This window comes from Aythya marila, assembly GCF_965140915.1.
Source record: "Aythya marila genome assembly, chromosome: Z".
NCBI classification, from domain to species: Eukaryota; Metazoa; Chordata; class Aves; order Anseriformes; family Anatidae; genus Aythya; species Aythya marila.
Genome location: NC_139080.1, coordinates 2,245,220 through 2,263,021, shown reverse-complemented (window position 1 = coordinate 2,263,021; position 17,802 = coordinate 2,245,220). Strand labels below are relative to the sequence as shown.

Sequence of the window (17,802 nt, the reverse complement as noted above, 5' to 3'; positions counted from 1 at the left end):
ATTCACATAAAACACCTTTTTTTTTTTTTTTTTTTTTTTTTTGTTTCCCAGCTCTAATTATGCCACTATATTTGACACCAATTCCAGCCTGATGCAGATAATCTTTCTGGGTACAAACTCTGGAAGTTGTTTGAATTTTCTAATCATACATAATCAGAACAATAAAAAAAACCCAAACCACAATTATCTACTAAAAACTGCTGTATGTATGTTTTCCTGTTTGTTTTTTTCTGCTCTAAAAACTTCACGAGCTTGCTATATGGAAATAAGAGTCTATGGTTATCGATGCTGTATTTCATAAATCAAGCCACCAGGCAAACCAAAGACATTTCAGAAGACGTGAATATTAACAGAGGAGCAGAAAGTGTCAGCCGTCTGCAGGTGAAGGACTACACGTGAAATCCACCTGATTTAGCCGTAATTGGGGCTTTCATCTCCAGTCTTTTAAAGGATGGTGTAGCACGTAGCCTCCTAAGGAGGCATTTGCCAACAGAATTTTGTAGACTTTCCATTGCACAGAGCACCAAAGTTTCATTTAAACAAGCTGGGATAATTAAGACAACTTTCTTTCAAGTTTTCAGGATATTCCTACATGTAAAAACATCCCGTCTTTAACAAGATTTTGGTGTGCACTGCCCTCACGATTATTATTCATTTTAAAATAAAGCCTGTGAAATCTTATGTGTTTTTTTTTTTTTTTTTTCCTACTTAAATACTGTATCCCTGTTCCGAATTAATCCGGAGAAAGCCCCTCGGGACAGCTAGATTTTCATCTCCTGTTGAGATCCTTCAGTGTAACTCTCCATCATTAAGTACTACTATAAAATGTCTTTTGTACCAGCAGAGCTATTTCAGCTCGCATGTTGTATTTTCCTCGCTTGACAATCAAGCTGGTTTTACTTAGCTTTACTGTGTGGTCTGCTGCTATTGTATGCTGGCTTAGCTGGGAAGCTGCGTTTCCAGGCTGGATGCTTTCCATCTTCTCGTCAACTTTGTCATGCAATTTTTTAACTTGTTTTCCTAAAGCTTCTGGCATTTTGGTTAAAATATTTCATTGTCCATAGCATCAGAAGTGAAACATTAAAACTTAATTTTTTTTTTACTTGGAATAAACATCTTAGAGGAAATATCCTATCCCAAGTAGAATTGATTTTTAAATTCCCCTTCTTTTACAGTTTCTGTGGAGCATCTACAGTTCTGCATCATGAACACGGTGTTATATTGCTAGCTTGGGCTGACACTCCTCTCCTTTGGCCTAATCAAAACTGATAAGGCATATAAAAAAAAGATAAATTAAGAGGGATCTGCAAGTGCCATGACAATTTACTGAATTTGAGGGAAACGTTCATCCTCATTCTCGAAAAACAAATTATATATATTATTACTGAAGTAATTGGGCATCAGGGAAGTGTTAGACACTTCCATGTCAGCCTAATTCCAAGCAAACTACACAACTGCGTGAAAGCTGTGTGAATCACAGCTCACAGCCCTGATGTCACAGTCAAGGATTAAGATATTTGCACTCTAACATAAAAAGGATTTAAAACTCCCGAGGGCCACGCGTTAATTCCAGAAGTGGGGTTCGATCTTTGATGACAGATAAAGTATTCTGAACCAAAAAAAAACACAAAAAGATAATTAAACTTCCACTTCTACCACCCTTTTTAGGATACATACCAACGATGCCATAGACACAAACCATCCCCAGTGCCATTTCACGTTATCCAGCATGAAGTCCGAACATGCACAGATCAGTCACAGAGCATGCAGCATGCAGTAAACGGAGAGCAGAGGTTAACAACCTGGAAGCATAGGATCTGAGAATGTGAGAACAAGTTAAAGACAAGAGTTCCTCTCCATTGTCACTGAGGGTCGAGAAGCAATGCTGCAGCGTAGAGCAGTGAGAGTGGGGGAAATACAGTTTGTCCAAGACATATACATATCTCCGCAAGTGGCGGCAGGTATAACTGAAAGACAAGGGTAAAGGGAGAAAAAACAGAAAGAGAGGAATTTTCCTTTAAGAAAGCTGATTCACGTTTTCACGTCCAACGAGGTTTGCGTGCCAAGAGTCAATGGAAGATGCCTATGTGAGCAACGCAGCAGTTTGGCATAAAACAACAGTTTCACGAGACAGAAGGACCTGCTAGCCCGTGGCTGCTTCTGTCAGTACTGCAAAGGGATTTGCCAAGTCTCACGCGTTAGAGATGCAAATAATTGGGCCCTTTTGCCTCTCTCAGTTTGCCCTGAAAATAGAAACGTGTGAATCTGAACCTAGTTTACAACGTAGAAAGTTTACAATAAGAAACCAACAGAGTATTCCCCAAATGTACGCGATAGCTCAGGTCACAGGGGAACTCTGGGGCAAGGGACTGTGTGTGGCATGTCCTCCAGAAAGTGCCTTCAACATTAGGAGACAGATGAGACAGATCTCCGTAAGCATCAGGATGCTCCTACCAGAGTTTTGCTGGCCCCACTGCCATCCAGGTGTGGGTATCTCTCCCGTCTGGACATTCCCTTGGAGTGCTGAACTGGCAAAGCTACACGTGCAGAGACTGAAGACCGAGTTATTTTTGAAGTCGAGTCTCTTTCATTGACTTCAGAATAAAGAAACAGACACCTGAACTCCAGTCCGCAGCATCCTTACCCAATGAACAGCGATCACTTCCTAGTTTTATAGGTTAAAACTCCTAATTTTCTACCCCAGTCGTCTGTGTTTCATGGGTTACAATCCTCTGTCTCTAATCCCTCAGCTACGTGGAGCTAAAACACACTCAGGAGACTAAATCACTTGTGTACCTGAGAACAGGATAGAAAAGAGTGTCAAACAGTTGATCCTGGGGCACAGTCGGTGTGCCCCTAAGCCTAAAATTTTATCAGGACCACGCTCTCTGACTGCTTCAGTTTAAATAACATTTACTACTGGGTTAAAATAAACCACCTACCTTTGCTGAGAAAGTTGAGAAACCCTTTTTGGCAGTTTGTTTGTAGAAATGCTAACTTTCAGCAGAGGAAGCAGCCGCTAAGAGGTAGTTCTTAAGCCACCATAACTTTTTTGACTACAATTTTAAATGTCAAGGAATCGAGGACACGCTCTAGTATCACTTATCTTTGCTTCCCATCAATGCTGTCAGAGGGATACACATTTCACCTTACATAACAATAAGCTTTCACTCTCCTGTTTTTGAGGCACTGAAAGTAAAAAAAACAAAAACAAAAAACCACAACTCTTTGAATGTCTTCTCACTACGTAAATATTATTATAGCTATATCCTCTACATGTTTAATCTTATTAAGTAAAAAAATAAATTCTTCTATGTTCCATAAATCTTAAATTAAGAATATTCTTTGTATTAAATAGCCACTGTGAAACGAGAACCAAAAGGATCCCACCAGATTTTCAGATGGAAACCAATACAGAAGAGCAACAATACTTGGGAGACTGCAGTTAGAGGAATCTGGTAAAAATCCATCTCTTCCATCAGATCATCCACGATTCCCAAATACAAAGTGGCTGGAAATGAGCATGACAAAGATGGAAAGCCAATGACATCTTGAAGATAAAGACATCTTTAAGATAAATTCAGATGCTCAAACCTGACAGGGATCAAGTCAAAGCACCCGACTCCCTCCTCAGCTACGCCACTGGAATCCTTTGATTTGCACTTTGACATCAAGGATGGCTGAGAAAAGTCAGAAAGTGGCATTTAGAGATCTCCAAGGGTTTCTTTTATTCCCAAGGGCGTTTACTTGGGGGTTTCTTGTTTGTCTTTCACTTTCTCCAGCACAGCACAAAAGCTTCCACCAGGCACAGTGGGTGGGGAATTGAAAGAAAGAGCAAAAACTAAATGAAACACCAGAAACGACACAGAAAAGCCTCGTTTGCTAACCATGAAAAACGCATGTTTTTGAATAAAAATGTACCTAAAATACCTTGATACTCCAAAAGAAAACAGAGAACCTGACATCGGTGAACAGACCGGTAAACTACTAGACTTGAGAACTTTTTTCTATTCAAGTTTCTGGTGTTTGTGAAAATGTTTCCTTCCCTGATCCTGGCGTTGCCTCATCTTGCGCAGAGGCAAGGTATAAAATGAGAAGGTAGAGGGGAAACTTCAGTATTGCTGGGCAAAAGATTGTTCTCATAGATCTTCAGACTGGTGAAAGCTTACACTCGGCTGCTCTGAGGATACTCTCACCTGCTCATCTCAGCCTCCCAGTAATTTTGGAGCTCTGGTCCTCCGCTTTCTGAGAGCTTTTTCGATTTGTCTGGATCAGCAGTAGTTACAAAAAAGGATGCTCCCATGATCTCTAACCTCAGAGAAAGTTCTTAAACACACTATCTTCCACCCAAGCCCATGGAAAAAAAAAAAAAGCATAATTCATAAATATACATCAAAAATAAACCCAATATATCTGCATTTTATTTTTCTTTTAGTGCAGCTCTAATGAAGGCAAATAGAAGTGTCCTTTCTATAGAGTCTGGAAATTGGTAAAGGTTTTCTGGTGACTTTTACTTAAGCAAAGGCAAAGAAACACTTTAAAGTCAATGGGAATTAGATGTCTACAGCCCTGGGGAGCTGTGCTGCTGCTGGTGTGACAGCAGAGCCCCATCCCATGTGAATGGGTGCAGAGGCTTTCCGCAGAGCTGTAGGGAATCTCTCACCCCTGACTGCCTGACGTCCTCAGAGGACATTGTATGAAACACAGTGATAAAGAAAATGAACAAAGAAATGACACTTTGCTGAAGATCTTCCAAACCTGCTCTTTTTCATGTCTCTCCGAAGAAAATCCCATGTCCTAAATTGTCCCATTCTTGGGCCAAAGAGTCAGTCTAAGCTCCCACATGCAGAGGATGGAAGGAAGCCTGACCTGTCCAGCAGCTCTACGCAGTTTCTAGCACTCTTAAATAAAATCTGTCAATGGGAAACACTTAAATCATTAGGGAACAACGAAGCAGAAACAAGACATGTGGCCTACATGACTGCCAGCTGACACGGTACAACCAGAAAAGCAAACTGTGCAGTTGCTACTTATTGCAAATATTTCGGTTTAGGTGATCACATCACTTCAAATTTTTAACTTCAACGCCTCGTAAATTCAAGAGGTGTACGGAAGACTACAGCCACCAGCTAAAAATGTAGCAAAAATTACCAGTTAAAAAATATCAAGTGCTAAAATTCATGATATGCCTTCTTTGAAACCGTAAGGACAGACTTGAACAAGAAAACAGCACTAAGCAAAACATGCAAAGCCACTTCCATCCTTATTTATTTAAACCAGAAAGTAAATATTTTCTCTACTGAAGGCAACCGAAGTTTTAAAATAAATATATAAAAGGCAAAAACATAAACAGCACCAGGCCAACGTCTTTTTAGCAACACAGAAACGAAGCAAATTGGGCAGGGTGTGTAGAAGAGCGGTCTAAACACTAAGCTCTCTGTAAATATAATATAGACTGAAACTGCATATACAGGATTCAAAAGAAGAAATCCCGATTTTGATGTTTAAATAATAGTAATTCACAATCTTCATCTCAGTGCACGCCAGATTTTACGAAGGTTATAAATCTTCAGCTTTATTGAGAAAAAGTAAGGGCTTGAAAACATACACGCCACATGTATTAGCTCAGAGAAACGAGATTAATCTGCAGCAATAATAATTAAAAAAAAAAAAAAGCCAATTTTGCTAAGCCTGATTAAATATTTAGGTCATATTGTTTCTGCGGTAGAATCTGAAAAATTCATTTTTTGCTAGGTTGGAAGAATCCTAATCGCTATCCTTTCAAAAGGGAGTTGTGCTACAACACGACTCGATGGGAAAGCCGGAATGAAATCATTTTTTTTAATAAAAAAACAATCAAAGTAGAAGCTAATTAAACTCCAGCACATGTTAGTCAGCATCCTGAACTATCTGTATACGTGCCGGGAGAAGGTCGTGACGTGCTATGAAGTTTTTACTACTGTTCATGTCAAATAACCTGTGTTCGAGGAAGCCTATTAGTCATTACTTTCGTGTTCCCGAAGACAAATGCAACAAAAACGCACGCCACACTCACTCAAATACTACAGAGAGGATGACATTGACTCACTAGATCAACGATTTTGTGGGAATGGCTTAATTCATTCTCTGCCTAAAACGTTATCCATGCTGTTTCATACACTAGGAACAGTAGAAATGCAACCATCAAAAGCATAGCTGCCTTCTTGCCCACAGAAAAAGTCCGATCTAAAATCTGAATTTTGGGCAAAGGGGCAGTTCTGTTTAGCCAGCTGCTATTTAGGATGCTACGAAATATGGTACTGATGAACCACACGACCTAAACGTTACGTGTATTGTGTTCAGTTGGATCTTGAAAGCCTCCAGGGATGGAGACCCTACAATCTCTCCGGGCTCCTGTGACAGTGCTCGACCGAAAGCTTTTCCGTGTGGTTTTTCGTAGGCATTTTTTCAAGGCCATGAGAAATTGTCATCTTCCATCAGGCTGGAAGCTTCGGCTTCAGGTTGTGACCGTTCTCTCTCCCCTTTCCTCTACAATAAACCTTGGTCCCCTTTCTCAGTAACTTTCTCCTAGGTATGGGACAGCTCCTCTCAAACAGCCAGACACCTACGATAATTCACAGGCTCTACAGGGGATGTGACAGGAGATGCCTCCTACATGAGCATCGGAGCAGGCATCTGCATCCCCGCACCAGCTACAACCCTGCAGGCTGCACAGACCTCGAATCCCTGTCCGGAGAGATGCTGGGGCAGAGCAAAAAGGGGAAGAGGAGGCTCTCGGGCAGTCAGATGATGAGTAGAGTGGGCATTGCAGCACCGCTGGTCTGAGCCTTCATCCTGTTTGGCAACAGGATCCTTCCAAATCTGAGCCCCGCGTAACTCGCGGCATCTGGAGAAACCTATTTGTGGACCCAAGAGCACAATTAACGAGTTACAGGAACATGTCTCTACACAGCTTCGCAGCAAATTGATTTATTCGTTGCAGATCCAAGTGTATTTACTTTACCTAAAAGCCTGTTCTTTCCTCAACTTGCTGAAGGCCATTACCATTAAAAAGGTTGAGTCATCCACCAGTTACAAAGGCCTGATGCACATTAAAGTTGTTAAATCCCGATTCTTTCTTCTGTACCTGTAGTTTCACCCTCCACTTAAAAGTGTCCGATGCTTTCAAGTGCAATATTCTACTTCTTAGCCATGCAAAATAAGGCGAAAGTCTACGGTGGTGAGAAACAAACCTTGGCTTACAGACTCAAAAACGTCCACCTGTTTTCTGTCCTTCCCGAATCTCTAAAATGCTCATGTAACTGGGGGGTCCAAAAGCAAGATTTCTTTATATATCCATATATATTTCTTTATGTATGTGTATAGATCGATGTGGCATAGATCTATGAGCAACTGCAAAGCTGGTAAAGCACTGCACGTAAATATTGACACCATTTAAAATGGGAAAGATGCAGCAGCCATACAAGAGCAGAAATCAGGACTTAGAATCGACTGCATTATTTTATACTGATGCTTGCTCACAGCCAGAATCCAATTTGAGTTTGTCAGGTAAATCCTGATAAGTTCACTACTCATTCATCTATCTAGATCAGAGTTGACAGTTGTTTTTTTTTTTTTCCAGAAAGAAAACTTCTGAAAAAGGAAACAGTACACGTTGTATCTCAATCGAGCAGTTAATGAGCCAAATAGCTTCCAACTGAAGATAAAAGACAGGTTCAAGCAAGTCATCATCTTGAATCACTTGGTTATTTCTTTTAAGGCACGCTGTCCTATAAATACGTTCCATTCAAAACAAACTGCAGAAGCAAAACTGCAGTTTCTATAATTCTGCTAGGACAACAATAGTTTTTAGACCACTCTTAGAAGTCACAAAACCTGCTGTCCTTTTTGTCTTTGAGGATTTCTTGTTGGCTTGCTGTTGGTCACGGTGGTTTGTTTTTGTTACCTGCGGGTGGAAAGTGCAAACAGCTTCTTTAGCCCTGAATGGGAAAATAGTCCAATTTCATTGGAAATACGGAAAAATGCTGAAATCAATTTATGTGTAAGCCTGTTCCTTCTGGAACTTGCTAAAAAGAGGAACGTTTTTAAAGCTTTGTCCTGCCATGTAGCAATTAGCAGTAAACCCACACTACATAATCCACGATCAATTCGCAAACTGGGGAAAAAGAAAAACCAAAATACATTATTCTGGAGGTTTTTAAGAGATGTGGATGGTTTAGGACATGGTTTAGTGATGGACTTGCTGGTGTCAGGTGAAATAGGTATCAAGACTTCAATGAATTTTAGTTCTGAGGCCACATTTTGTGTTAATTTGAATTATGCTCACTACTCACACGTTCTGCCAAGCGGTGACTTACGGCTTGAGAGATGCTGAAGTGCTGCACGGTTTCCTAGACGGCAGAAGCCTCATGAATTGTAGCAATGAATTCCCCCCAAGAAACGCAAGAATTATCACGACGTCTACATTTTACAGGTCAGCAAAAGATTTCAGTAGAAGATTGATCCACTCTGCAAGAGCAAGCTGCGACTACCAGAGACCCAACACTGCATAGGTGATATAAAAATCTCTTTGAGTATCCTGCTGTGCACACATCTTCTGCTACCAGCCCTCGGATTAAAATCCAACCTCAGACTCGGTGGCTTGGAGTTGTTTGATCTTCCCTTCCCCAAATGTCATCTCTCAAACGCAGTCGGCACACTAGGATACCACGAAGGCCCCTTTCTGAAAAGCCCTTCGTTTTTCACTTGCAACATCCCAGAAAAATGGGATGATGGTTTTTGTACCACACTGCTCTGCGTGGAAAAAAAAATAAATCTCATTATAAAGAAGTTTCTCATAAATAGGGTATCATTTACATCCAGGTTGGATTTAAGTCGGCTCTCCTCTAATCTACCAGGCTACAAAACTATCTGAAAGTTAAGCAGCATTAAAAGCAAAATGTCTTTGAGGCTTCAAAATGTCTTTGAGGCTTCTAATTCTGACTTCCCAGGCAGTGTCAATCGGTCATTTTTGTGGCCTTTGATACCGAGTAGGAGTTAGTGCTAAAATCTAAGGCACGCAGCACGTAGTAAACGCCACCAAAGCAAAGGACAGGCAACAAAAAAAATCAAACGTGCTAGTTGAGTTGCAGGTAGGTCATCTAAAGCTGAAGAAAGTCTTAGGGGACAGGAATTAGAGGATGCCATCGTTTCTATCAACTGGTCTCCCAAAGCACGGTCAGGCCTGCAGGGCATGAACACAGGTGATGAAAGGCAGCGTAATTCTGATTTAGAAAAAAAAAACAAAACGCCTCTTGTTTAGAAAACTTAGCAACAGCATGACTAGGTTCCTTTCTATTACTTTCATTAAGGTAATTTCCTTCTAGCACAAGTATAATCTATGTGCGATGAAGAAGTAAATCAAGGGAAATCATTACCTATTACTCTTAAACAGCTCAGAGAAGAGATATTTACACATCGCTATTAGAAACCAGGGATTGGTGACTACACCCCTCCCAACGCCTGCAGAGGCAGAAATCACTGCTTCAGTGCAACTGTTCATCGCCCTCGATTCATTTGCTTTTGGTTACAAAAAGGGAAAGCTGATGCTTGGGGGGTTCAATATTTTACCAGCTCTGGCCACAGGGCATTTATTCCAAGGGCACTTTGCAGAATTTGATCTTTTATTACTGCACAAGTGACTTGTGAAGTCTCTTGATACACACCGGTGTGAGATCAGATGCCTTTTCTCAAGGGTTTGCCATTATGGACGCTTGGATATTATGATAGAGAAACAGTAAATTGGGATTTAATTGCCCAATTAAAATTTGAACCCAGAACTTAAAAGGCTTGCCTACAAATCAGGCTTGCGGTTGCACTGAGAAACTGCTGCTGAAGTCCAGGCTCCTGTACGGCACGATGCAAACCTGCACGTTTCAGAGCATCCTCCAAGCCACGCAGCTCTGAGCAATGCAAATACCTTGTTATAACCCACAGAAGAGTAATAAAGGGCACAGCAACTAGTTTTCTTTTATGCATTAATAAAAATAAAGGTTATTCCTCTATGACTCTATCTACTGGCATTTTTATTTTTTATTTTTTTACCTTGCTCTTTGCGTACTGAGAACTGCCATTTCTGAAATCAAACTTTTCCAATATCATGCTTCATAGGGTCACAGAGGTACACCCCCAAATTCAGAATAGAAGCACCTTCATATTGGAAAAACATGGTTCTTTCTCATTTAATACCTGATGCAATAAAGCCAGAAATATGAGTTTGCCAGAAGTATTGCATATTCCATTCATCTACTTTCTTTCACTCACCTCGCACGCCTCATTTAAAATCTGCAGTGCCGACCACGCTGAAATTCTAGCAATTAAAAGCGAGACTCCTGCATGAGAAGCACCTTTCCTGAAGTTTGCAAGCGAGAAGGAAATTAGAAACCAAACAGCTTTGAAGCATTCATGCAGAAACCTGGCAATTTATTTTTTTTTTATTCCAGTTTTGCTCCTTAAGAACCGCCTTTGATTTGGGTAACTCGGTTTCACTTGGTTTCTGCACCGACTGTCCCGTTGCCATACTCAAATGAAAGAGGAAGCTGAATGTTAAAGGGCTTCCCAAAAGCACCGTGGACATCAAAGGGAATAAAAAGGCAGGAAAATCAGAAGGCTCGCAGCCTGGAAAAGCCACGTGGGAGAGAAATGGATTTATCTTCCTCCATGCGAGCAGCCTAGCGGCTTCGGAGCCAGCAATTACATCTCATCATTGCCGCCGTTAGGAAATGTTACGAAGCAATTGGTTAAGTTCTAATTTCATCACCTTCGCACAATCGTTTCAGAGTTTTCAGTTTCATGTGGGCCTGAAGAAGCAGGTCAGATCACAGGTCTCGCTGCTCCACAAATGTTTTCCTTTCTTTGTAGGGCGCACGCAAACCGGACTACTTGAATAACCAATTGCCTGGCCAACGCAAAATCTCTGCTGCTTCTGTACAAAGAGATGCTTTTTGAGGGAAATTTAGCTTAAGACAAAGCAAAAAAACAAATGAAACCGCAGTCCCAATCCCCCAAAACACATTAATACTACAAGGAAATGATGATAAACATGAAACTACGCTGACACTTCTTTCTTGCTTTAGAAATCAAGCTTGTGAAGTAGGTAGGAGAGCTTTCAATTTCTCCCCAAAGCCATAAAAACAGAAAAATTCCACGTGCAGACCTGAACAGGGCCTTAGCATGGACAAATTCAAAAAGCCGCCAGAAGGAAAAGCAAATAGGATTCAAACTTACAAGGCAGGGATGTGAATGTGTTTCTCAGCCTCAGCTTTTCTTTTGGCTCTCATTTTAAGGAGTTAAGTTAGGTTAAGTGAGCTCACCTACATATTTAAAAAAAAAAACACTTCACCTATATATTATATATAAAATAAGTAAGAAAACACTTTAAATAGTCACAAGCCAGGAAAAAAAGGCCAGGGTACCACACCTAATGAACAGATGCATTACAGAGTCCAGCATCAGTCTGCCAAACACAAGAAGACATGAAATATATGATTAATTTTCTCCTCGTTCCTAATTCATAAAAAAAATAAAACAACAAAAAACAACGACTGATCGTCTAGGGAAAAGAGGAGGCAAGTAACACGCCCTCTTCTTTTAAGAATAACAGAATATAACAACTGATAATGTGACAAATCAATCTGATTATGTAAGACCCATAATAAGGTAGGCAGAAACAATACCAAGGGAAGATAAATGGTCTAGCACTCCATCAAATTACCTCAGGAGCATTACAAAGATGTGCCATTCTACGAGGATGACGAATGAAAACACTGCAAGAACAATGACCACTACAATAAGGGACATTGTGCACTACCCAAAAATCAGACTGACCATCCCAGCAGATATTTGTATTGTAAACGAACCCGTTCTTGGATAAGCAGTGAACTTGTTCTGCAAATAAGTCACTATTCATTTCTGCAAAGCCAAGCATTCAAGCAGTTTACCGGTACCTAGGAGCAAGGCACGAATTTAAGTGATTAAAAAAATCATAAAGATGGAAGAAAACCTTCAGAGCAAATGTTTCTATAGCTCACGTTTTAATCTGGGAGTCGGTAAAATCATTAGAGTCTAGATTCAAATTACTCCGTATTTCAACAAACCAGCTACGTGGTTTCACAGGCAGCACTATAAAACACACAGCCACATTAAGAAAATCCAGAGATTTCTTCAGGAATAAATCAAGTTAAAAGAGCACTGTGATGGGGACTACATTTTGCAGTCCTGCCACGCGTATTTCCTAGCACTAACTCCAGAAAGCTTTCTTTTCGGCCAGTATGAAATTTGCCAGTTGATGCTATTTACAGCTGCTAATTATTAACAAATACTTTGCAGCAGCAATGCAACGTTTCTACAGACTCAAGACAAACTTCGAGATGACACTGGATTAAAAATGGTCTTTAAACGGACTCAAAAGGTGCAGTTTAAAGCAACACGATGCACTCTTATTCCTAAAGAGCTTTCATAAATATTTTAATTTGAGAATAGCCCATAAGATGAAACGATAGTAAAAAAAATAAAATAATAATCAAATAATAAACACAGTAAACCACAAAACAAATGGTTTGGTTCGGGAGGTGAAACAAGCTGAAGTCTCCAGACAGCAAAAGAAATCAATGAAATGTGACACAGGTAAAATTGTGCCACCTCTGGATATTTCCCCTTTAGATAACCTCAGAGAAAAGTGTTCATAGTGGGTCACACAGCCATGCACATAAAGAGCTGTTACAATAGCATAGGAAAAAGGTAGAACTAGCCCCATAAATTCGTTTCATGTTAGATGTTCACGTTTAATTAGCGAGGTGTATGGCAACCTCTAGTGGTATATGCCTGCTTAGGAAACAGCAAACATTCCTACATAGAGATGGAGGAAAAACATTTGCCTTAGGTAATCCGTCCTCTTTTTGTCAGTAATTTACTAGAATGACTCAGTGATGAGATGTCAAAATCCTGCTGTTCAGGGGAAGACTTCTTCATTTGCACTGTGTGCCACATCCCAGAGCAGGCAGGCTAGCTGTCGAAAAGCTGAATGTCATAAAACCCCTCTCCAAACAGGATCAAGGAATTAATGCCCAGGAGCTTGTGGTTTTAAGGGCCAAACTGAATACCTGCGATAACAGGATCACTTAGGTTTGTCGGTTCACTTTGTGGTTAATTGGACCTGTCGAACGAAGCAGAACAAATGAATCCGACAGCAGAGAAGCTGTCCAATGCAACAAGCAAAGGAAAAAACCTCGCAGCAGGTACGTAGCACTCCACCTGGCTGGGTTTTGTTGCTTAGATACTGTAGCCTCATCATCTGTGACAACAGCGACTTCAATATAGGTTTTTTTCTTCATTTTGTTACCATTTTTTTTAGTAAGTCTGCTAATATAATTTAAAAATACTACAAATGTCAGCTCTTGATAGAGTCACAGCACAGTGGAATAACATCCGTGGCACATCGCTGATAACACAGCTCTGTGTAATTAAAACCAAACAAGTGCTAACAATGGACAGAAAAGGGGAAAGATTTCAGTATACACAAAGTCTACGCATCCAACGTTAAATGAATACCGCCCTGGATCTTGTTACAAACCCTCTTTTACATCTATTTTTACTTCCCGCAGCTGCTTGTGATAAATTCATACAAATCGGACAATTTTTATGCCTGCTGGAATGTGAAACAAATTACCCAAGATTATGAAGTTGTATTTTACCGAGATCGTAAGTGTAATATATTGAATATTTTCTGCTAATTCTTTCACAGAAAATAGTCTTAAGAATTTAGAACAATTGGCAATTTCTGCTCAGAACAGGATTAGGAAAAAGCTTGCATGGAAATGGAATTACTTCTCACATTAAGGAAGGACTCATTAGAGCATCTGGTGAGGCTTAAATTATGACCGTCTATTCATTTGTATTGCTAAGCAGATTTTAAGTTCAGTATTTCACAGCTATTTAATCGAAAAACCTACACCCTAAAATACTTACTTATGAAGTACTGTCTTCTTTTTGGTCTTTTCCTTCAAAGAGAAAGTGGTGTGTTTTTTTTTTTGTTTGTTTGTTTGTTTTTTGAATTAAGGGTAGTGTGGTTTATATTCTCACACAAGCTTGCACTCCGATAGTAGTATCAGAGTAAGAATCTAAATAAAAATATTCTACTTTGGGATCATGGAGCAAGCTGGGTCCATTGTTGCTGGTTAAATTTAAAACCTGTGACTTTGTAAGATAGGAAAAGAAAGGACAATGAATGCTTCAAAGCATTAATCTCTTATGAAATGTGTTCATAAATATTTATTCCTATTATTTTTCTTAATAACCATTAATATTTTATTATTATTTTAGAAGTATGTATCTTGACAAGAAATAAAGCTAAATTATTTCCATCACGGTACTTAAGCCTGCCAGGGAAACCCTGGCTGAAAGCTCCTGAAATGAAAATTCAACCCTATGAGCAGTGAAGTCCACAGCCTGCCTCTGGAACCAACTCCTCCTTCCACCGGCCCGCCCAACTCCTAGCTGTACAAAACATTTTACGACGGAATTTAATTCATTTTATATTAAGGTATTTTGCTTTATAAGCAATCATGCCTACTGTGACAAATTAAATCATGATCTTGGTGGCCACGTTTACCTATTTTTAAGATGTACATATTTTATTTTCCTGTTTTATGTCATTCACTGTTATTCCTCCTCACTGCATGAATCCAGCAACAGAATGGTACCTTCAGTAGGAACAGTACAATTATTTCACAACTAAAATAAAGTAGCAACATTAAAGTCACATTTCCACTACACACGTCTAGACAGATGACAACGCACCCCAACTCCACAGATGTTGAAATGCCGCATAGAAGGAGTGCAAGATAATTTAATTGGGTTACACAGCCTCCTTGGGGTCTTGAGCTGGCTCTCAAGCACTCGTTACCACAGGGTATGAAAAGAGTGTGTGCATCAAACAGGTAAAAGATAGAATCAGAAAGCACTCATCCTGATTACAAGTCGATACTTCTGCAACCAGGCATTTCCAAAAGAGAAGAGGCTAGGAGAGAATTACATCCTAAATCGCAGTGGTTTAAGAATGAGATGTGTTTCTTGTTAACCGAGCCCTTTACAAAGTGTACAGGCACGCAATTATCATGTACTTATTTTTGGCACACTGTCTGGACTTGACAAGCACTGTAAGAGCTTATTCCAGCTTGCATTAATAAGGACCTTCCTGATTTCCCTTGGAGCATGGAGCAGCGGTGGCTGCCAAGATGAGGATGCCTGACGCGTGATTACCTGCCTTTACCAACTGGGCTGTAGCACACACACACACAAATGGAAAAGACCAACTTCAACTACTTCTCTGGGTGGTTTTTAAGGTCCCTTCCAACCCGAGCCATTCTATGATCAATCGAGTATTTATTACTACGCGACCTAATATACTTGATCACTCGAGAAGCATCAGTGTAAGGTTTATTGCCTAGATTTGCAGCACCCCATCATAAAATAATCATTACATCTGACATAAGAAATCGTTTGTCAAATGTGTAGGAAGAACTCAAGCAAGTTGAAAATCCAGTACTTGAGAGCCAACAGTGCATTTTTATAACGTGATACATGACTAAAAATGCATAATTTACACAAATCCCTGAAAACCTTTCAGTTTAAAAGCAGCTGCAGAGCTATTTTGTTAGGAGAATCAAAAGTCAGAAATTTCTGAGATAAGAGAAACTAATTATTTTTGTGCATTCAGGAAAGATCCAAGAAAAAGATGATTTTTTATTCTTGTATTACCTAGTTACTCTGATACAGTTTCAGCTATTTACTTCACCATTACCTATTACAGCTTATAAAATTCAAGTTCCTCTGCTGCTGAGTTTTACCAAGGATGAGAAGTCCATTTCAGAAGGTTTATATTTACCTGATGATCCTCTGAGCTGCGTACTGATGAAGAGAGCGGAACTGCGCTGACATATTTGCTAAGGCGGCCAGACAATTTGTATGAAGGTATTTGTCCTGTCAGAAAGGAAGAGGAAAAAAAAACACATCAAACTTTCATTTATTTTTATATATATATATAAATACTGTCACCTATTGCAGGAAACCACTCAACAAAGTGATACTTGTTGCTTTAAAGGATGAGGTCAAAAGCATATAGCAAAACTGCAAAATGCACGCACTTGGTGGTATTTTAAATATTTTTTCTTTAGATAATCAGGCTTATGAGTCATTTCACACAGATTTCAGAGTGTGTATGCATATAGACATATCTACATGTGTACATCTTCTTATTTTAAGCAATATTAATTTACAAAAATATCACAGATGTAGCATATTAAAAGAAATTCTCCTCCTCTCCATTTCTCTCTCTCCATTTTGTAGTCTTATCCTGAAGTTCTCTGCTTCCATATATATGGAAACTATTCCATATGTATCTTACAACTATTACAAGATACTTCAGGCTTCTGCTCCTCTTGTTACCATCCCTTAAACCATTTGACCAGAGAAGCAATTAAATGATGGCCCTATCAAATTCAAGGGTTTTCACAGAACCAAACTTCTGAGTCGACAGTCTGATGGAAATCTTCTGTACCAAATGATCTTGGCCGCAGACAAGTAAACATGGAATGAGACATTGCTCAAAAGGGAAAAGAAGAATTAATCTCAAATCCACGTAATGACTTGGTATTACTAGTAATAGCAGGACTTGCAACGTTATATTCAAATTTGGAAAGAAATGCAGCCATGTTCAGACATTTTGAGTCTTGAGGGTGACCAGCCTCTATGCATCAGTGTTCAGGGATTTATTTTCCATTTTCAGATCTAAAATATATGTTTAAGCTTGAGCATAACAGATTCCATATCCTAGAAACGTATGTCAAGATCTCTTATTTCTTCTAATTCTTGTGATCGCAAACGTGAAATCCTCAAGTTTTCCAACCTAAAATGTATTTAAAACATTTTTTTCTACTTCATGTAAAAACTTCCATGCATTTAACCGTTGAAAATATTTAAGAGTAGGCAATACAAAGCTTATATGTTCAAGATAAGGTTTAGAATCACATGCATGAAAAATGCGTAAGACCAATCTGCTCTGAAGCAATTTTGCTCTGTGACAGCTTAGAAAGGTCTCACGACCCAGCCACCATCCTACTTCATAAAAACACTAACAAATAGACCTGGAATTTCCATTTTTTAGTGATTGAATAGAGGCAAAGAACCTATCAGGCATCATTTCATCTCATCAGCCAAAGGAACTTTTCCTTCTCATCTGAAGATGGGAATTCTGTACCTGAATTAAGGACTTCAGCAAATGCTATTTGATGAATTGAATATATAATAATACAGAAATTGTGCTGCAAGTTCAGAACCACATAATGCCGTGCTTAGTCAATATGACTGTTCTCCCCTTTTGCTTCCATCCCGTAGCTTCAGATGCCAACTGGTTGCGACAGAAGGAAGAAAAATCCCACACCCTGTTTGAACCTGAAATCGCTCTGTTGAAGTTTGAAACCCACACTGTGTACTTAAGCACTCCACGTAACTCTTACCCTTGTCCGTGTCATGTTGTACTGGATGGTTCTTATCACAACCAGTATCAGGAGACTCCCAAGTGAGATCTCTGTTAAAACACGCTCAGCGTACCAAGTGATATTTTTCAGGATCTGAAAAAGAAGAAAAAGGAGTTCTTTAGCACCTAGGTCTGGATAAGAACATAAAAAGCTGTCCACTCTCACATTCCTTAAGATAGGTAAACTAACTTCCAGCCTTAAATGCGACAAAACCTATTGCATTCTAAAG

General features: G+C 39.6%; 1 protein-coding gene across 3 annotated transcripts in view; it reads right to left on the bottom strand.

Moving 5' to 3' along the window:
• Positions 1 to 17,802, bottom strand: part of DYM (dymeclin) — a 157,076-nt gene that overhangs the window by 83,606 nt on the left and 55,668 nt on the right. For all 3 annotated transcript variants that reach the window (XM_082782842.1, XM_082782841.1, XM_082782843.1), the window contains 2 exons: positions 17,553 to 17,666; positions 15,923 to 16,017 (listed from right to left, as the gene is read on the bottom strand). In XM_082782842.1, coding sequence (XP_082638968.1) covers positions 15,923 to 16,017; positions 17,553 to 17,666 — 209 coding nt within the window. The remainder of the gene's footprint in view (positions 1 to 15,922; positions 16,018 to 17,552; positions 17,667 to 17,802) is intronic.